The sequence below is a fragment of the Cupressus sempervirens genome, chromosome 10 (genome assembly GCF_028749045.1).
Source record: "Cupressus sempervirens isolate cs-2001-9-10 chromosome 10, ASM2874904v1, whole genome shotgun sequence".
NCBI lineage: Eukaryota > Viridiplantae > Streptophyta > Pinopsida > Cupressales > Cupressaceae > Cupressus > Cupressus sempervirens.
The window spans coordinates 618,232,846-618,253,646 of record NC_143127.1 but is presented as its reverse complement, the minus strand read 5'-3'; the positions used below and the strand labels follow the sequence as shown (position 1 = coordinate 618,253,646).

At 35.4% G+C, this 20,801-nt stretch overlaps 1 protein-coding gene across 4 annotated transcripts in view; it reads left to right on the top strand.

Moving 5' to 3' along the window:
- Positions 1 to 335: 335 nt before the first annotated feature.
- The window catches only part of LOC149535359 (Flavodoxin family protein), a 215,697-nt gene continuing 195,231 nt past the window's right edge, over positions 336 to 20,801 (top strand). For 2 of the 4 annotated variants that reach the window (XM_089806790.1, XM_089806788.1), the window contains exons 1-3: positions 336 to 672; positions 2,631 to 2,709; positions 2,890 to 3,029. In XM_089806790.1, coding sequence (XP_089662916.1) covers positions 2,892 to 3,029 — 138 coding nt within the window. In that variant the 5' untranslated portion in view covers positions 336 to 672; positions 2,631 to 2,709; positions 2,890 to 2,891. Of the gene's footprint in view, positions 673 to 2,630; positions 2,775 to 2,889; positions 3,030 to 20,801 lie in introns of all 4 variants that reach the window. The other 2 variants (XM_089806791.1, XM_089806789.1) reach the window with 1 other exon arrangement.

Below are 20,801 nucleotides of genomic sequence, written 5' to 3'. Positions count from 1 at the left end.
ACCATATGAAAAATATTAGATATATATTTTTATTAAAATGATTATAAAAAATTAGTTATTTAGCTACAATTATATGAGAAATATTAATATTTTGTTAAAAATAAAAAACTGAGATTAAAAAAATTGGAGATAGATAAATGAAATTTACATTTTTGAAAAATAGAAAAAAAATATGAATTTTTATTTCATTCGAGCAAATTTTAATTTCTATTCTATGATTTAAAAAAAATAAAAAATATGAATTTACTTGCATTTACATTTTTAAAATGATTTTTAACGCATAAGCTCTCTTATATGCTGGGTTTATAGGCTTCAGGTATACGCTGTACCTGTTTGTTGTCTCACAAATATTGTTTGTCAGCGGGCTACATATTTTGTAGCAGCTTTCTCTCGGGAAGTTAGCTGTCTAAGAAAAACAACATTCAGCCAATTGAAACACTTCTCGCCTCATGCCTGATAACAAATCTGAACTCGTTAATAAATTGTTTTTCTAAATGGCTCCGAAAATCTTGTCTCGAGCTCAAGAATGTGATAGCTCTAAAACCTTGTAGGGAGATTGGTTTTGGTTCGTCTCCTTTTTAAAAAAATCGGCTTTGAGAGGGTGTCGTAATTTTATTCCCGCAAACTGTTGGAGTCGTTGGCAGCACAACACAATTTGTGTAGAATCCAATGGTAAGTCACTTGTCTGGTTTCAGTGAGGATTTTTTTGGGAACTGTGTGGGATCATTGTTTGTTCTGTATTATTTCATTTAAAACTATTCCGTTGATATCTTCTTTATATGGCTTATTTGATTTGGGCTTCTAAGAATTAATCATATATTTACATTAAATTCTTTATCATCTCCATATCCTTTTTACAAGATTTTCCTCACCTAAGTCTGGAGTTCCTTTTTCGCCATAGATTCCAAATTACAATGGCTTATCGTTTAATGGACTTCAATATTCCATTCTAGAATTTTCTTGGCTATGGCTATGCCAATATCCACATATTGATTCGAGGTGAGCCCATCCTACGTCTATTCTATTAAAGAATCTTCTTCAAATCTCCATATGCCATCTTTTATAATCTAGAAACAAATGATACCTCTCTCATGAACTGCTTGTGTAAAAGGATCTTGAAGGACCTTTAAATCCTCTATGGGTGATAGCATCATACATCAAGATCTTAACCAAAACTTGTGATTCATAAAAATAATTTACTTTTGGAAGACTATTCTCGAGCTACACATTCTTGGTTGAAAATTGGTCAAGTGCCTTTTAAACCGAAACGTCTCTTCACCTGGCCTTGTTCAACATAAGCCGATCTCTTCACCTCACGTTTGAAGGGCTTTTATCTTTCTAAATATTTGCTTGACTCGCAATTTATCTCTGTCAAAATCATGGGGCCAATCCTTCCATTTTTTCCCTATTCAATATGAGATAGTTTTTAACCTTTTTACTTAAGTTTTTTCTGCGGAGGCTTTGGATGAGCAAGCTCTAATTTATAGTTGAAGGATCTAAGGAGATGTAAGTCTATATATAAATATAGTTTTGAAATAAATGTTTTAGCTGGCTTTGGGAGGCCTCGATGCATGAAATTTAAGATTCACAGCTTAAAATATGTTAGGAGAGGCAATGGTTTTGTATGAATTTCACTGTTTTATGAAAGATTTAAATTAGTTTTGGAAGCATTTAAGTGGTATAGAATCTTATGTATGTTATGCAATAAGAAAGCATTATAATATGGAGTTGAAAATTTGACTGCAGCAATAAATTCTGCACCATCAAGCAACCTTTGATTTAATGTCATCACTCAATTTTACTGACTTTGATTTATTTCAACTTTGCTATGATCACCCCGCAATAATAGAGAAATTATAGAAATCTTTTTAGAGGCACATAATGAAATTAGACTCTTCTATCATGTGAACTGAGTTTAAGTTTAAGTTTATTAATCATAGGATACTCAATTTCACCTGTACAACTACTAGCGTCTGGCATTGTTGGATAGCAAAATTTTAATTTGCTGCTGGTACTTGCCAATAAAACAAAAATGCTGGAAATTTTTGGGGGCTGAATTTCCAATGAGAGGGAAGCTTGTGCAACCAATTTTATCTAATTCTGCTATTGTTTTCAATATTTTTTTACCAGTAAGTATTGTTGAGATTTACATTTATACATGTATTATTTATCTCTCTCTCTCTATTCTGTCAGGCGTCAAAAACTGTGGTTTGTTTGGGGCAAAACTAGGAGGATATTGTACTATGCTTGAATAATTTAATTTATTAGCGTGGAAGCTACAAAAGAATTACTTGTTTCCTCCTTGCACAAGGAAGAGTATCTACTGAACATTTGAAAGAATTTTTTCGAAACACAATATATCTGGTGAATATTTTGTCTAGAACATTTATGGGCAGCTGGAATTTAATATTTCTAATGTATTTCATTGATAAGATAGGTATCCTCTTTACTTAAGCTTATTTGTTGTAAGTTAATTCTACATATCAAGTCACAATTTTCATAAATAGGCTCTACAAAGGGTTTATTTTGTGGCACATTATCATTTGTTGTTCGATTATAAAATGAATTCAATTTTTTTTGTAACCTGTTAATTTTGAGATTGAGTTACTCCATATTGGACATGCATGCAGTTTTAAGCTGGCAGCAGAGTAGAGGGGAACATCAGCTTGAATCAACTAATTTTCAACCTATTGCTCCTTTAATGCAGAGGTGGCATTTATGGTTTTCCTTTTGAGTACAAAAATTAGTGTTGAATTTCAGCCTGTACAATCCAGGTTCATGACTTTTTAGTTGGCTTTGGCAAAATTGAAAATCCATTGCGTTTCATGTCTATTGCAACATATGAAATTCATCGCATCATTAAGCTAAGTTATTGTGTTTTTTGGATAGAAATGGAAGACAAGTCCAAGCTATTGATACTTTATGCTTCCCAAACTGGGAATGCTGAAGATGTTGCAGAACGCATTGGACGTGAAGCAGAACGAAGACATTGTAATGCGGTGGTCTTATCAACGGAAGACTTTGATGTGGTATCTCCATAAAGTTCTAAATTCTCACTCTTGGAGGATATTTGAAAAAGTTCTAAATTCTTGCTCTTGGAGGATATTTATATGATTATATCATTTATATGTTTCATAATTTAACCGATTTTCTAGATTATAAAGTCAATCTTATAAAAATATATTATAGTGGATTTTTCCTTTCTTGTTTGATGCTATAACATGCAACTTGAATACTCTATAAATCTTATCACATTTTTCATTAATTAAATAAGGAGGTTTTTTTAATGTCCTTGCCCATAAAGCTGCAAAAAAATGATTGCAAGAATATAGCAGTTGTATTCACCGAACAAGTAGAGCATAATGAAACAACAGCCACACCCAGCAGAGGAAATGACCAAAAAACAGAAGAGTAGATAAGAACTGTACAATGCTCAACAACATGAGCAAATCAAATATAGAGTGAAAAGTGAGCAAAAGAAAAGGCCCATAAAATCCCCCAACCACTCACCCCAAGGTCAGGTCTGAAGACCAATTACTGTCACCTGATCTAGCACTTCACTCAACTTGCTGCTGACATCTCTGAATTCAACGTGCCTAATTTACTGCCAGCAGAACAATAGTTAAGGAATATCCACTGCTGTGGATAATTTCTTCCCTTTTAGTGATGTATTATAGAACTCCACCTGCAAGAGACAATAGTATGAAGGCACTTGTCACCTCTAGCATCCCAATGATTACGAGAAACCAAGAGGTGTTTCATGAACATATTGTGATGCAAATCGAATTACTTTAAATCATGCTATTTTTTTTTTTGATAGGTAATGGGCTGAAGCCTAAATTCATTATTATTATTTGTTTGAGATTAATTATCTTGTGCTAAACTTGAGTGGATTCGAACCCAAGACCTCTCCGTTGAGAGGCTCACAAGTTACCGTTGTGTTATAGGCTCTTGCCTAAATCATGCTATTTTCTGTTGACTGCCAACTGGTCTTAATTTAAAACCTTGATATTTCCTATTTAGGTTGATGTTTCATGCTTCTGTACCATTTAGAGCTGAAATGCACCCCACAAATCCTTTCTATCTTGTGTCACCATCAACCAAATTGTAGAGATGCATGAAATAGGGGTCCCATTTCTTACCTTTGGATAAGGGACTGCAAATTCCATTGTTGATGAGCATGTGGTTATATTTGGGTGGGTGGTGAATTACTCTAATGATAATCTTTACTTTTTAAAAACTTAATACCATAATTAAAACTTGATCAGTAATAAAAACATCATTTACTGAATATCAATAACCATTCACATGAGAAAAACACAATTAACACATGATATTTACATGAAAGCTTTTACAGGAGATAACCACGACAAATTGCTTACTTATATGATAATCTCTTATGAATTTCATAGGCTGCAGCCCATCATTAAATTTGTGATTCCTTTACCAAATCTGTATTCTATTCTTCTTCTCAGAACTTCATATGTTCTTATTTTTTAATCTTCCATAGTGTTGGTGTTTTAAAACGTCAAGTTTCAAAAACCCAATGACGAGAACAGAATACATCTAGGGGTAGCTAATTTCTATGTTCAACATACCTATTTAGACACTGGAGCCAACCATAAGGCTATAGTCCTACTTTAGGCTCTGCAAAACCTAGGCAGGTGAACCTTAGATTCTTTCATATGGTACCAGTTCCTGAAACATATATCTGAATTTGGATAAAGCAGATTGAAACCCCAATTCTTCTATGCTTATGCAAACAACATAGACATGAAATAGCTAATGACATGACCTATGAACTTGATAAGTTAAGTGAGGGTAAATCCTTTCAGCTCTTCAACATAAAAGGGAAAAGACTTTGATTAATGTGTTGATTATTAGCAAAACCAAAGTATGAACAACAAACATATAGATCCTATAGCTGATCAATGCCTTGTCTATTGGGCAATTCCACAAATCACTAACACACATCCTTGGATATCATTGATACATCTCATATATCAAGACCCCAGATCTATCCTATCACTATGTGAATCAGACAGCAGCATCAAGAGTGAACCTCATACTCGATCTATCCTTCTGTGAAATCTACAACCCTGTCAAATATATCAAGCATTTACTTGGCTCTTTGTTCCAACAACAAAACATATTAAGACATACAACTTTAACAAGTTGCAACTGGGTTTAAGCTCTTTGTTCAGAAACCACAAAACATTATATACAACACAGATAGGAGACAAGAATTAGACTGAAGACAAAACTGAATTTCTGCATTTTTTTTGAAACAAATACATAAAGGATGTATGAAATAACTCATAAAATAGCTGAATAGATCAGAATTGTACATTATACTTCATTAATGTTGTTCAAATATAGAGAGAAATGCTGAAGAATGGTGGAAACCCAGTTGAGAACTTGCTTAGAAACTTGGAAACCAACTAGGTGGTATCACAAATATGGAAAAAACTATCCAAGAACCTAGAACCCCCTTCAGAAAGAAAGAAAGAAGAGAAGAGAAGAGAATAAATAGAATGAAAGTAATCTTGGCTCTACTATGCTACTGCCATTTGTCCACTTGAAAAACCTCCATCTGCTGATGTAAAACTTCTCTCTACTCTCTTCCTATAGCTGAAAATCAAATCTTCATCATTGCTATTGAAGGATGCTTGAAATATTTTCAAAGTGATGGAATCACTAACTGCAAAAGATGTCAGATCTGATACTAAAACAAGGGCCAAAACACCCGGCAAATGGCTTTGAAGGCAAAATAACACTCTTAGGAACATATTCCCCCAAATTTGGAGCCAACAAACTCCCTTATCTGCTCTCTAACTGAATCTGAATCTCAATGATGAAAAACATTTGGTTTGCTGAGAATGCCCCACTTTCACAAATCTGTTTATAACTTCTGCTAGGTTGAACCTGCACACATTCTAACTGCGAATTTGGAAAGTTTGTCTTCTGCCCTTTCCAATGGTATAGTGCACTCCATATTTTGGATAAAAATGGCCCCTTTGGTGTTGATTTGAAAAATCAGGCCCTTGGCCATGAAAAAGCATTTTTCCCTCTATTTTTACATCCAGGTCAAACCTGGTCAACCTCTTGTGGCACATGTCACCATTTGATTGGTCTATCCCACTCGAACGAGACCCACATAATCCTTCATCGTAAGTTCGCAATGGTGAGATTTTTGACTCCCCGAACTTACGATTCTCCCAATCATACGCTCAGGCGTAACAACGTTACTTCCTCATTTTCGCATTACAAACTCACGATTACATCCAGAGATCACCACGTGGCACCTTCTTTGATGTCATCATCTTTTCAACTACTTTGTGACTACCATTGATTTCCTCAAAATCTATGACCACGATCACGCAATCTCTTTGCCTTTATAATCTAAATTGGCTCTAGATGGATTTGAGTGTGGACAAGTGTCATCATTCTGGAGACTTTCTAGAAAACTCTTTTGTCCTTTCAACATTTAGGCCTGAAACACAATTATGGCCATTCGATCTTTGTTGATCGGACAGTGTGTAACTGTACTTCGGTGGGCCCACCCTTATGAATAAACTTAGATCCACGGTTCCTTGTCATAAAAGATGTTACATCAAGTATGCCACATGTCATCTTTTTGGAGACTTTGTGAATAGATGGTTGTTGCCCAAAATCGACCCGAAATTCATTCGGAGTCATTGATCTAAGCTTTGTTGGATGGTCAGTATGATTTGCTAGATTGGGCCCACAACTTTGTGGTTAAATGGAAATCTACGGCTCCCATGATGCCGTGATAAATAAAGATTGCACATCAATTTCTTACGGTGAAACAGGAACCGTCAGATGCATTTGGAACATAACCTGCTTACTTAGGTTCATGTAAATATAACTTTAAATCTCGCACATTGATCTGAGCTCCAATCAACGTTGAGGTTATAATCTTCAAACCAATTGACTTTTCAACCTTGCTACATGGATGCACGGATTTAATCTGTGTCGTTGATTCATTTTCCATGCTCACTTTGCCAACTTTGACTGCATTTTTCGCCATTGCTGAGTATTTCACTACATCCTCTCCATTGAATTGAACTAAACTCACTTCCAATCTGCTCCCACGATAGAAACCTGTTCTCTAGCTTTGATTCTGATGCTCTTTACTGCCTTTAGCTCTGAATATTGTGTGATCTTTCCTTTCAAATGCAATTTGTCCACTTATAGGGGCTCAATTTGACTCAAAATTTAGAATGGTACTCAAAATCGGGTATGCATTTTTGAGTCCTATCACATAGATCTGATTACAAATCTACTCAAAAACATTCTTCACTATAATTCTGCTCTCACATCTCTTTCAGATCTGCTTATAATTCTGATTTATGTCTGCTCCAATATGATTTATAGATATGCTCAAGTACACTTCATAAATTTTCTACAATCTCTCTCTTAGATTCCTTCACATAATCTGCTTTTGAAAAGTCTTCTACTATATTCTCTTCATATCAATTTGCTGTTGTGTATCTGATTTATTTCTTTTTCTTACATATATATACTTCTCCATATTCCGTAAACTTAATTTATATCTTCATACCTTTTATACCATTCCATTCTTCACCATTAATATTTCTTCGTATATCTCCACACTAACTTATTGATATATCTTCATATATTTTGTTCTTTTAAATATTTTCTTTCAAATTTAATAGTATCTCTTTGTGTTTTTATTCTTATAAACACTGCATATGTCTCAATTTAACTCACACATAAACTTCTCATATTCCCTTCATATTTGTCATTTCCTTTTGTATCTCTGTGTTTATATGAAGAGAGGCATCTTGAACAAAGGATACAACCTTTTCAGTGGTTACGTCCCTTGTTAACAATTTTTTTATGCTTTAATCACTGCTTTAGATAATCAACTCTGACTGTAATTGCTGCCCTTGAAGACTTTTAATCACTTCCTTTTATAATAACAGACTGCCTTTTAAATATAAGTGCTGTCTTGAACATAAATGCTGCCTTATTAATAACAATTGTTTTATAAAAATCCTAGGCTGACTGGGTGTGGGGGAGTGTTAAGGAACCACTATGGCCACTGCCTTGCTGCGGTGGCACTCCCCTTGGGAAAGCAGATCAACCACTATGCGGAGGCTATGGCAGCCCTCTATGCCATTAGATTGGCTAAAGATATGGGGATATCTAGACTTTGGTTGGAGGGGGATTCCAAATATATTATCAATTGCCTTAAGGGAATTGCTAAACCAGCTTGGACCATTGAAGACATTATCCAAGAAGCTAGATGCACTTCAAATACCATGGATAATCACTTCATCAGCCATGCTTATCGTGAGTCCAACTCAGTTGCTGACTCTCTTACTAATGTGGCGGTGAAGCTCAATCAGACGACGGCATGGCTTGGCGAAGTGTCCCTCCCAGCTAAGGTCATGTCTTGCATTAATCATGACTTGATAAGTTGTAAAGAAGAAATAATAGACAAGGTATCGATGGTGCTTGGGATTAATGTATTTATGATTACGAGGCCCATTGTGAAAATTAAGGCCTCCTTTATTCACACATTTTCTGGGTAATTTTGATCATTGCGTTTTTATTCTCCATTGATACCCAGTTCTTGTTTAAGAATATTACCTTCAACCTCTTCTCTGATACTAATCTTGTGAGGGAAGACTTGAGCTCAATAACAGGTGGCCAAAGGAGAAGAAGAGAGCCTTCCAACCGTGAAGAAGAAAGAAGGTTTGGGAGATATTGCAAGCGCGAGGTTTAACTCCGTTCATGGAGCGTCTATATAAGGGAAACCCTAATTTCACCAAATTCTTCCATAAGAATTGGGATGAGGGGACTCTCAAGTTCCATGGTTGGAAGGTCACTGTGACAAAGGACCTTATTTCTCAGGTAATAGGTATTCCAATTGTGGGGAAGAAGTTCTATAGAGACAAGAAGATTTCAGAGTTGTGATATTGCTATTAGGATTTAACTGTGTGATTTTGAGTCAAACTCATTGACCCATGTTTCATGTTGCGGTGGAGGATTTTCCGAAGGAGGATGATGAATGCGAAGCCCTGGTGAAGGATGGTAAGGCCTATTACCCCTCGACTCTATCAAGAAATTATGGCGTTTTGTGCTCAGAGCCATTGTATACTACATTTCATTGGATGGTAGATTTTGTCATATTTGTACACATTATTTTGTTCTTTTGAGCCATTTCAGATGCAAGATGAAGATTTCCATTCCGTGTTATCTATATTCCTCGTTGAATGCTAGCATTAATGGTAAAAGATCTCGTGAGGTACCTTACCCCCCTACATCATGGTCTCATGTTGTTAATTTATGAGCATATTAAGATGCACTCTGTTGGGGTTCCCATTGAGAATAAAAGTGTGCCAAGGGATGAGTCTGAGGATTCTGAATCTTTAACTGAGTTTTTGGAGATTGAGGATTGTGAAGACTTGCACTCGGGAGGATGAGGACATTTCCTTTGTTATAAGTGAAGGAAAAGGCTCTTCTTTCAAAAAACCCATGAAGATGGTGAAAGCAGAGGGTGAAAAACCTAAAAACACTAAGATCATCATCCCCTCTAATGATGATTATGATGAAGAGGAAGAGGATATGGACATTGATAGGGAGGAGCCTGTGAGTCAAAAGAAAAAACAGAGCAAACACCCTTTGACTCAGAAGGAAAACAAGCAAAGGAAGGCTACTCCAAAGCCTAGAGTTGATGTTGGTATTCCTGCTGTCAAGAAGATCCCCCCAAGTGCCCCTACAGTTCCTGTTATGGATCCCTCCCCTCCCCTCCCCGGAACCGCAGATTTCCCATTCTAGGGCTTGGAAGAATGCGGATATGAGCAAGGTGAAGCTAGGTATTTCCAGGCCTAAGATGAGCCTAGCTGTTCGGGTGGAAGAGACTGGTCCGGATTCTCTATTGCAACTCATCAACCTTGCTATGTTAATTATGTGTGAATCTTGCAGAGAGTCTAATATGAATGTTGACTGTGAGGAGCGGGATGTTAGACTTTTTCAGATCATTCAATTGGTTCTTTCATGAGATTAAAGAGGTAAACTTGAGGATGAGAGCACTGGAGAGTAAAGTGAATAACTAGGAGAATGAGGGGAAAGTCAATGAGGAGGATATTGGTGCTCATTCTCCTGCTGGGAACATGAAGGATAATGCTGTGTCCATTATTGACATTGCTGCTTTCCATGCCTTGGAAGCCAAAGTTTGGATCTGGATGACAGGGTATATAACTTGGAATCTTCTTTGAAAGGGATCACTGATTAGAGCTACAAGATACTGAAAGCTTCAATTGAGCATATAAGGATCCTCAAAAACAAGCTGGAAGGCTCTACTGATCACAGGGCGATCATGGAAGACAAAGATGCTAACAAGGATAGCCAGGTTGACCTCAGCAAGAGAACCAAGGCTAATACCAGGAATAATGCCTCCTCTGCCACCACTATGTTGAAGGAGATCAAGCAAGCTGTAGATAGGATGGACAAGCTCGAGCTTGAGGCTGCGGAGCTTTTGAAGTCTATGGGTTAATTGTGTTTTGTTTTGTGGGCCTGGTTCTGTTTTGCCTCGTGCTGTCTTCTGTGGCTGTACTTCTGTTTGGCTGGCCTTTTGTTTTTGGCTGGTTTGTTCTTTCTTGTTTCTATGGACTGGTCTAGGCTTTAATGTTTTGAATCTTTTGCTAATGTAATAGGGTTTCAGGTACCCTTCAAAACTTGTTTTCATATAATAAAAACCAATTGTTTTATAAAAACAATTCTTGTGGAATTTCTGCTTTATAAAATACTTGTTCTGTCTTATATGACTTTAGTCATATATGAATTTGACTTTTACCTATTTTGTCTTATACACTCTTCTGTTTGTTCGGTCTATTTTGTTGTCTTTAGGAAACAAACTCTGCTTTATGGAGTGCATATCTATTTTTAAATCTACATGTCAATTTGCTCTACTTAATAATGAGGCAACTCCTTTGTTCTAATATATTTACAGCTTTCACACAATAACATAGGCATTTAATTGTGTTTATAGTTGCCTTCCTTTCATTGTGCATTATTCCATGATTTTTGGCCTTTGGCCTTAACCATATCTACTTCATTTTTCCTTTGACGTTGATGACAATTACTCCATAATCTCTCTCATACTCTTTTGACATCAATGACTCAGTCTCCTCCCTTGTCATTGATGGCAACTCTACACAGAAATAATCTGTGAATAGCATAATTCTCTAAACTTCTCTCGACAAATAAGTCATGCGAAACGTCCATTCTTATGCTCACAGACACTCTAACAAGAATATACTTCTCCTCCTATTGGAGATTCTCTAATGCTCCTGCCTTGCTCTAATACTCCACTTTTCTCTATTTTTTGATCCTTTCTATTCTAATTTGCTTGGGTGACATGCTTGTTCTATGCCTCTCCCAAAAAAAATTGGACCATCTCCTGGAATTTCACTAATCAGGAATTTGTTTAGCTACCTCACTAGTTTCTTATGCATGTTCTGAAAGTACACAAGTAATACTGAGAGTGGGGTGATTCAATATTGCATTAACTTAACTTGTTAAAAGCTTGCATTAACTTAACTTGTTAAAAGCCTGAAAACTCATAAAACATAAAATGAACAACCACAAAGATGAGTACACCAGATCACTCATGCAAAATCCTTAGGGTAAAAAGCCACATGCATTAAAAAGAATAGGCAACAACTCAAAGGGCTTCAACCCTGATTACGAACAGAGCACCAACTGTGAAGAACTGAAGCAACAAGTCCAGATTACTAAGGCACCAAACTCAGCTGCAAAACAAAAGAAATGCTGAAATTAAACTCAATTCCACACCAAATTTTTCTTTTCAAACCCAGCAGCTCCACTTTATTACAAAAAAAACTTCACACAAAAATAAAGCTTTCTACCAGTTCTTTTCAATGTTTTCAAATCAGAAAATTTGAATCTCCAAACACCCAACCAATTCAAGTAAACTGAATAATTCTGCTCAAAGAAAAGAAAACATCATTTTGCAATCTCCAGAAAAACCATTGCAAATGTTCTTTGTATCAGTTACCTTACAACTCACGTACAGCTATGTTACCATCATATACGCAGAATCATCAGAAATAAACAACACAACACCATCTTAGAAATGATCCAGTACAAACTTTAATGCATAATCTCAGTCTGTGATGACCCCTTTTTAACCCCTTGACCTAAAATTCAAAATTTGGGCATAAGTTAGGGAATCATCCAGAATTTAGCAAACCTTGACCATCATTGTTATTAAAATGTTTAAGGAGATGAGCATTTCATTTAATTTACTTAGTTCATTTGGAAGATTTCTTCTTATGGTACATAGACAACCTTCTCTCTCCTATTTACGATCATCTTGAGATGGTAGATTTACAGTGCAAAGGGCGCGTGAAACAGGCTACAAGCAATTCCCTGGAGGATATCCGTCATGTGCCATTTACTCCGCCTCTCCCTCCACCAACTCCCTATCTTAAGATTTCATAATTTGGACGAGAGATAGACTCTTTGTACTATAATTGAAGTGCATTTCTGATGTTATTTAAATCTTTAAGAATATATATTCTGATATAATATACTAGTATTCCTTTAATGCAATGTTTGTTTATATGTCATACGTTTATATCTATTCTGATGTATATATCATCATATACATATATATACATATATATACATATATATATACTCACACATATATATATACACACACACACAAACACATTCCCAATGACTTATAGCATGTATCGATCTTTAATCAAATTAATGTATATTCCTTTACTCATGCAAATTGCTTTATGAACTTTAATAATCAATTTAAATCTATAATCTTTGAATGAATCAAATTGAACCAATTTAAGAATTATATATATATCATAACGTAATGATCCTTATTAATCGAATTCCACATGTACTTTTAATGCTGATATCTTATACAAGTAATTAACAATGATTGCTTTCTATCTCTTTAACTTCATTATATTCGATGCATAATAACGTATCAATGTTTAGATGTACCTGACTGTCTGACAGCATTCCGTAGCGGTGATGCCCATCTTGGGCAATGTCAGTACCCAATTGTACTTCGTTGTGGATACTATCTGTGATTGGCGCAGGGTTTGATAGTACGTGACGCAAGGATGGTCAATGTGTTGGTGTAGATTTGTACTCGAATCTCCACATGGGGTCTTAAAACGTTTTTTGCACTTTTCTATTCCTTCGCGCTTATGATATCTCTTTGATTATTTCCTTCTACACCTTTATTTGTTCATGCCTTTTTCGTATGTCCCTTACGAACCTGACCTAACCCTAATAAATACCATATGGAGCAGACGTGAATGAAAAGTCACGCCCTAAAATATATGTTTAATCATTGTTTATTTGCATGTTATACTTATTAATTAGATTTATGTTCCTTATTTGCTTTTAGCATAGTCTATAAAGTTATATTATATTTATTTGAAAAGTATTTACAGCTTATGGTAAGGATATTTGTAACTATATATATAAAAGTGCTAGTATATTAATTGGAAGTATTTGTAGTTAATAGATTAGGGTTTTTTTGATTGGAAGAATATTTTGTAGTACAATTAGGAGAGGTGAATGATCACATTTTTGCTCGGTGATTAATCATTAATACTATTAATTATAACTTGTACGCTATTGATTGATATAATTCAACAGCAGTGCTATTATGGTAATAAATTGAAGATATCAATTTTAAATAATTGAACAAATACATCATATGTTTGATAGAGAAGAAATATATTAATCTTGGCTCATGACAGTCCCCCCTTCCTGAATTTGCTTGTCCCCAAGCAATGTCGAGTAAGAAATAACTTCTTCTCCTACCCATGTCGCATCTTCCTTGGGGAGATTTTTCCATTTCACTAAGTATTCTAGAATAGTCCTGTTCCTCAATCTCTTGTCACGCCTTTCAAGAATAAGCTCAGGCTCCAAAATGAGCTTTCCTTCATTGCCTAATGGTGGTAGATCGACACAAGGACTTATATGTTTCCCGAGGACTTTCTTAAGTTTGGATACATGAAAGATATTATGAATCTTGCTATTCTCAGGTAATTCTATCTCGTAGGCTACCTCTCCTACCCTTCTTAGGATCCGGTATGGTCCATAGAAACGTGGTTTTAATTTTTCTGCTCCGCTGACTTTGAGTGAAGATTGTTTGTAGGGCTGCAGTCTTAAGAATACCAGATCTCCAACTTGGAATGACCTTTCCACTCCTTTTCGATCAGCATATATCTTTTGTTGGTTTTGAGTATGCTGGAGATTATCCTTGAGAGTTTTCATAATATCAATGCTTTGTTGGATGAAATCCTTGGCTCCTGGTACCCTACTCTCTTGAATGATCAGATCTCTAAATGTAGTGGCCTCATATCCATATAATGCTTTAAATGGACTCATCCCAATTGACATGTGATGGATGTTATTATAGCAGTACTCTCTTAAGTATAACCATTTGATCCATGCATTTTGCTGTCCTGTCACATAGTTTCTGAGATAACCTTCTATCCATTTGTTAATGATTTCGGTTTGTCCATCAGTTTGGGGATGATAATTGGTGCTGGGAGTTAACTCAGTTCCTGCTAACTGAAAGAGTTCTTTCCAAAATAAGCTGAGAAACTTGCTATCCCGGTCACTAATAATATTCTATGGCAACCCGTGTAGTCCAAAAATTTCTTTGAAGAATAATTCTGCTATTTGTGGTGCCTTATAATGTATGGATATGGGAAAGAAATGTGCATATTTGGTTAGCCTATCTACCACCACAAGGATGGAATCTCTTTCTTGCACCTTTGGTAATCCTGTAATGAAATCCATGGAAATGCTTTCCCACTTTTGGTTTGGGATGGGTAATGGTTGTAATAAACCAGGTGGGTAGTTCTGTTCATACTTTTTTTTTGGCATGTCGTACATTCTTGGACATATTTCATAATGTCCTTCTTTTGGCCTTTCCAAGAGTACCTCTCCCTCATCTTCTTGTAAGTCTTGTAGAATCCAGTGTGTCCAGATAGAGGGTTGTCATGATATTCCTTCATAATTTTTCCTTTAACCTTAGAGTTGGCTGCAAGCAGTATTCTTCCCTTGTACAGTATGAGTTCTTCAATGATTTTGAATTCATCATTGGGTATATTTCCCTCCATGATCTCATTAGTTCTTGGATCCTTAGCATATTCTGCAACAATTTCATTTTTCCAATTGCCTGTTATACTAGTAAGGGTATTCAATTGGCCTTGCCGAGATAAAGCATCTGCTACCACATTATGGGTTCCTTTGACGTACTCAATATCAAAATTATATGCTTGGATTTTACTTACCCATTTCTGTTGGCGATCATTGAGGTCTTTCTGATTCATGAAGAACCTTAAGCTGTTATGCTTTGTCTTAATATTGAACCTTCCACATACTAGGTATTGTCTGAATTTTGCCAATGTGTGCATGATAGCCAACATTTCCTTATCATAGATTGAGTAGTGCCTTTCTGTCTTTGAAAGTTTCCAGCTCTCGAAAGCAATAGGGTGTTTGTTTTGCATTAGTACTGCCCCAATTCCTTCACCAGAAGCATCACACTGTAATTCAAAGGGTTGTGTAAAATTTGGAACAACGAAGACTGGGCAAGAGCTCATTGTTTCCTTTAACTCTTCAAAAGCTTCCTGTGCTGCCTCATTCCATCCAAATTTTCCCTTTTTTGTTAAGTCTGTTAAAGGGGATGCTAACTTGGAAAAATTCTTCACAAATCGTCTGTAGTAGCTACATAAGCCCAAGAATCCCCTAAGTTGAGTTAGGGTTTTGGGTTTTGGCCATTCCCTTATTGCTTTAACTTTTTCATCATCCACGCTTACACCCTTGGCACTGATTTTATGACCTAGATAGATAATTTCTTCTAACCCAAATTCACATTTTGGTGCTTTTGCAAATAAGGATTCAGATTCTAATATGCTTAGGACTTTGTTCAATGTGTTGGAGGTGTTCCAACCATGACCTGCTATAGATAAGAAGGTCGTCAAAGAAAATAAGGAGAAATTTCCTGAGTTGTTTCCGAAAGATATGATTCATACATAATGTGGCCGGGGCATTAATGAGGCCAAAGGGTAGAACTAGAAACTCGAAATGCCCATAATGACATCTAAATGCTGTCTTGGGAACATCCTCCTTCCTCATTCTGATTTGTTGGTATCTTGAACATAAATCAATCTTAGAAAAATACACTGCTCCATGAAGTTTGTCTATGAGTTCATCCACCCTAGGAATGGGATAGCGATTTTTAATAGTTTTCTTATTTAGTGCTCGATAATCTATACACATTCTCATTGTCCCATCCTTCTTTTTCACAAGTACCACTGGTGATGCAAAAGGACTTGAACTAGGTTGAATATGTCCCATTGCTAGGAGTTCTTGAATGGCTTTTTCAATTTCATCTTTATATTTTTGAAGATGTCGGTAAGGGGTGGTAATCACTGGTTTAGCATCCTTTTCCAATTCTATAATGTGTTCAAAACCTCTTTTGGGTGGTAATCCTGGTGGAATTTCTTCAAACACCCTTCGATGTTTCTTAATGATGGGTTCAATATCTATATGGATGGCTGATTCTTTTGGAGTAGATTTGTTTAGTACTAAACATTGTGCAACCCACTCTCCTTGACCATGCCATAATATTCTTTCTATTCTTTTGCATGAAACTAGTTTTGTAGAACCATCAGGTATTCCTTCAAATGTTATTTCTTCCCCTTGGTGCTCAAAATGGATTTTCAAATTTGGATGGTCAAACTTAAAACATCCCAAAGGAAAAATCCATGGAGCCCCCAAAATTATATCTAAGTCTAGTGGAACCACATGTAGGTCCTCTCTATTGGTGTGTTTTCTTCCTAATGTGATTTCTTGTTGTGGAATCATCTTTGTACATCATACCAATGATCCTGTGGCTTGAACAGTAGTAAATCCCTTGAACTTTTCAGTGCTTAATTTCATTTTGTTAACAAGTTTTTCATCAATGTAATTATGGGATGCTCCACTATCAACTAGTGTAATGACTTTCTGTCCATTAAGGGTGCACCTAATTCTTAAGACTTGATGTTTAGAGGGTTGAGTCATAGTGGCTATCACTCCATATTCTTCTCCTTTCTCTTCTTCATTGCTCTTGTCACATTTTGCCTTTTTGTTGACATTTTCTTCCTCAAGATCCTCTTCCATTCTTTGGATGCGGCCTCTCTTTCCACATCTATGTCCTGGCACCCAGTCTTTACCGCAATTGCGACAAGTGTTTCTTTTTTGGTTGCAGTTATGGCCTGGCTCCCATGGCTCTTGGCATTTGAAGCATAAATTCTTTTTCTTTAGTTCCTCTCGGTCCTTTTTAGGAACGAACTTTTTGTATGATTTATCTTTTTTGTGATATTTTGTATTGCGCTTATTCCATGATTTGTTATTTGTGGTTGAGACTTCCAATCTTAGTGCTATTTCAAAAGCATCGTCTAAGGATGAAGGTTTTAGGGCACTTACTAGACCCTTTAATGAATCTTTTAATCCTTCTATGAACAAGTAGGTAGAGCGTTTGTCATCTACTCCTGTGACTTGGACTGAAATCTTTTGGAATTCTTTAATATAATCCTCTATTGTTCCTTGCTGCCTTATTTGAGTCAATTTCTTAAAATTCTCTTGGGGATGCCTTCTATCAAATCTCTTAATAAGTTTTTGAGAGAATTCTTCTTAAGAAGTAATATTTTGGTGTCCTTGAGTAACAAGGCCATGATGCCACCAATCATGTGCCGTGCCTTCTAAGTGAAGGATTGCGAATTGAAGTGCGTCTTCTTCTGTCATTGGACTAAGGGTAAGATAAGTGTTCAATTTTTGTAGCCAAGCGCGTGTAGTAAACTTTTCTGATCCATCAAAATTTGGAAGTGTTACTTTATTTACTTTGCTTCTAAATTATTGATTTTGATGTCTTCTTTCTCTCCTATGGGTTTCTTGCCTGTTGGCTTCACAAAATTCTCTAAATGTTACTAACTCTCTGATTTCTGGTTCAAGGCTGGCATAAGCTCTTGCATTCTCAATAGCATTATTGGTTGTCTATCCCTCTTCTTCCATCGAGGGGGGACCCTCCCTAGGTAAGAAGGGGGGTTTGGGTACCTGAGATGATGAAGCTCCATTATTTTCTGAGTGGTTTGAACTTATGTCTCTTCCACCAAAATTATTGTTTTTAAGATTGTTTATGGAATTTCCCATGTTTTGCAGTGCTTGGAGACGTGCTTGGTTTGATCTCGTTATTTTCTCTGCTAAAGTTTGGTTTGTCTGTTCCATAACATTCCTAAGTTCATTGGATAATTGTTCGCTCATTTTTGCTCCTTTTCTCATTTACTATATTTTCAGGATGGCGGGATCATGCTCTGATACCACTTGTGATGACCCCTTTTTAACCCCTTGACCTAAAATTCAAAATTTGGGCATAAGTTAGGGAATCATCCAGAATTTAGCAAACCGATGACCATCATTGTTATTAAAATGTTTAAGGAGATGAGCATTTCATTTAATTTTCTTAGTTCATTTGGAAGATTTCTTCTTATAGTACACAGACAACCTTCTCTCTCCTGTTTACGATCATCTTGAGATGGTAGATTTACGGTGCAAAGGGTGCGTGAAACAGGCTACAAGCGATTCCTTGGAGTATATCTGTCATGTGCCTGAATTTACTCCGCCTCTCCCTTCACCAACTCCCTATCTTAAGATTTCATAATTCGGACGAGAGATAGACTCTCTGTACTATAATTGAAGTGCATTTCTGATGTTATTTAAATCTTTAAGAATATATATTCTGATATAATAAACCAGTATTCCTTTAATGCAATGTTTGTTTATATGTCATACGTTTATATCTATTCTGATGTATATATAAATATATACATATACATACATACATACATACATACATACATACATATATATATATATAAAATTATATACATACACACACACACATTCCCAATGACTTATAGCATGTATCGATCAAATTAATGTATATTCCTTTACTCATGCAAATTGCTTTATGAACTTTAATAATCAATTTAAATCTATAATCTTTGAATGAATCAAATTGAACCAATTTAAGAATTATATATATATCATAACGTAATGATCCTTATTAATTGAATTCCACATGTACTTTTAATGCTGATATCTTATACAAGAAATTAACAACGATTGCTTTCTATCTCTTTAACTTCATTATATTCGATGCATAATAACGTGTCAATGTTTAGATGTACTTGACTGTCTTACAGCGTTCCGTGGCGGTGATGTCTGTCCTGGGCAACATCAGTACTTGACTGTACTTTGTCGTGGGTATTATCTGCGATTGGCACAGGGTTTGATAGTACGTGACGCAGGGATGGTCAATGTGTTGGTATAGATTTGTACTCGGATCTCCATGTGGAGTCTTAAACCGGTTTTTGCACTTTTCTATTCCTTCGCGCTTATGATATCTCTTTGATTATTTCCTTTTGCACCTTTATTTGTTCATGCCTTTTTCGTATGTCCCTTACGAACTTGACCTAACCCTAATAAATACCATATGGAGCGAACGTGAATGAAAAGTCGCGCCCTAAAATATATGTTTAATCATTGTTTATTTGTATGTTATACTTATTAATTAGATTTATGTTCCTTATTTGCTTTTAGCATAGTCTATAAAGTTATATTATATTTATTTGAAAAGTATTTACAACTTATGGTAAGGATATTTGTAACTATATATATAAAAGTGCTAGTATATTAATTGGAAGTATTTGTAGTTAATAGATTAGGGTTTTTTTGATTGGAAGAATATTTTATAGTACAATTAGGAGAGGTAAATGATCACATTTTTGCTCGGTGATTAATCATTAATACTATTAATTATAACTTGTATGCTATTGATTGATATAATTCAACAACAATGCTATTATGGTAATATATTGAAGATATCAATTTTAAATAATTGAACAAATACATCATATGTTTGATAAAGAAGAAATATATTAATCTTGGCTCATGACAAAGTCCTTAGTTGCTCATACTCCTATTCAATAACACCACCCAACTCTTTATGACCCAGCCCAGTCATGCTCGATGAAACTCCTCTGAGGAAACACAATCAACTTTTTTTAAAAAAATGGCTCCATTTCTATCAAGTATTTTTGACACATCTCTAAGAACAGCATCAACCAAATATATGAGACCATGTGTAACAAATGGATTTTCATAACAAAAATAAAGGTGATCTAGAAAGAATATTCCTCAACTATTTATTAAACAAATATATTGAATTCCTTTTCATAAGACATTAATTGCTTTTAACTACCAACAATTAAATGAGATAACAAAGCTTAATTGAAATAACTGTAACAGTGATCAACTGTAATAACTGTTAAAACGATTAACATAAATAACTATGATAACGTTAAACTAAAATAACTATAAAAACGATTAATAGAAATAACTATAATAATGTTCAACTGAAATAACTGAAATAACAATTTACTATCTTTCTATGCATATAAGTAAAGTAAATGCATAACATGAAAAAGAAAGAAGATCATACGAGAAGTATCTGGTGAATCTTTAATTGGTTGTGCAAGCCTCGGCTTTCAGTAAGAGGAGAAGCATTGACTTAGGCTTAACCTCTCAACCTCAGAACACATTTATCCCCACACAATCTAATGAATAGAAAGGCCCTCCTTACCCTGGGATCAGACTTGGGATACGTTTAGTCCAGCCACCTGAGC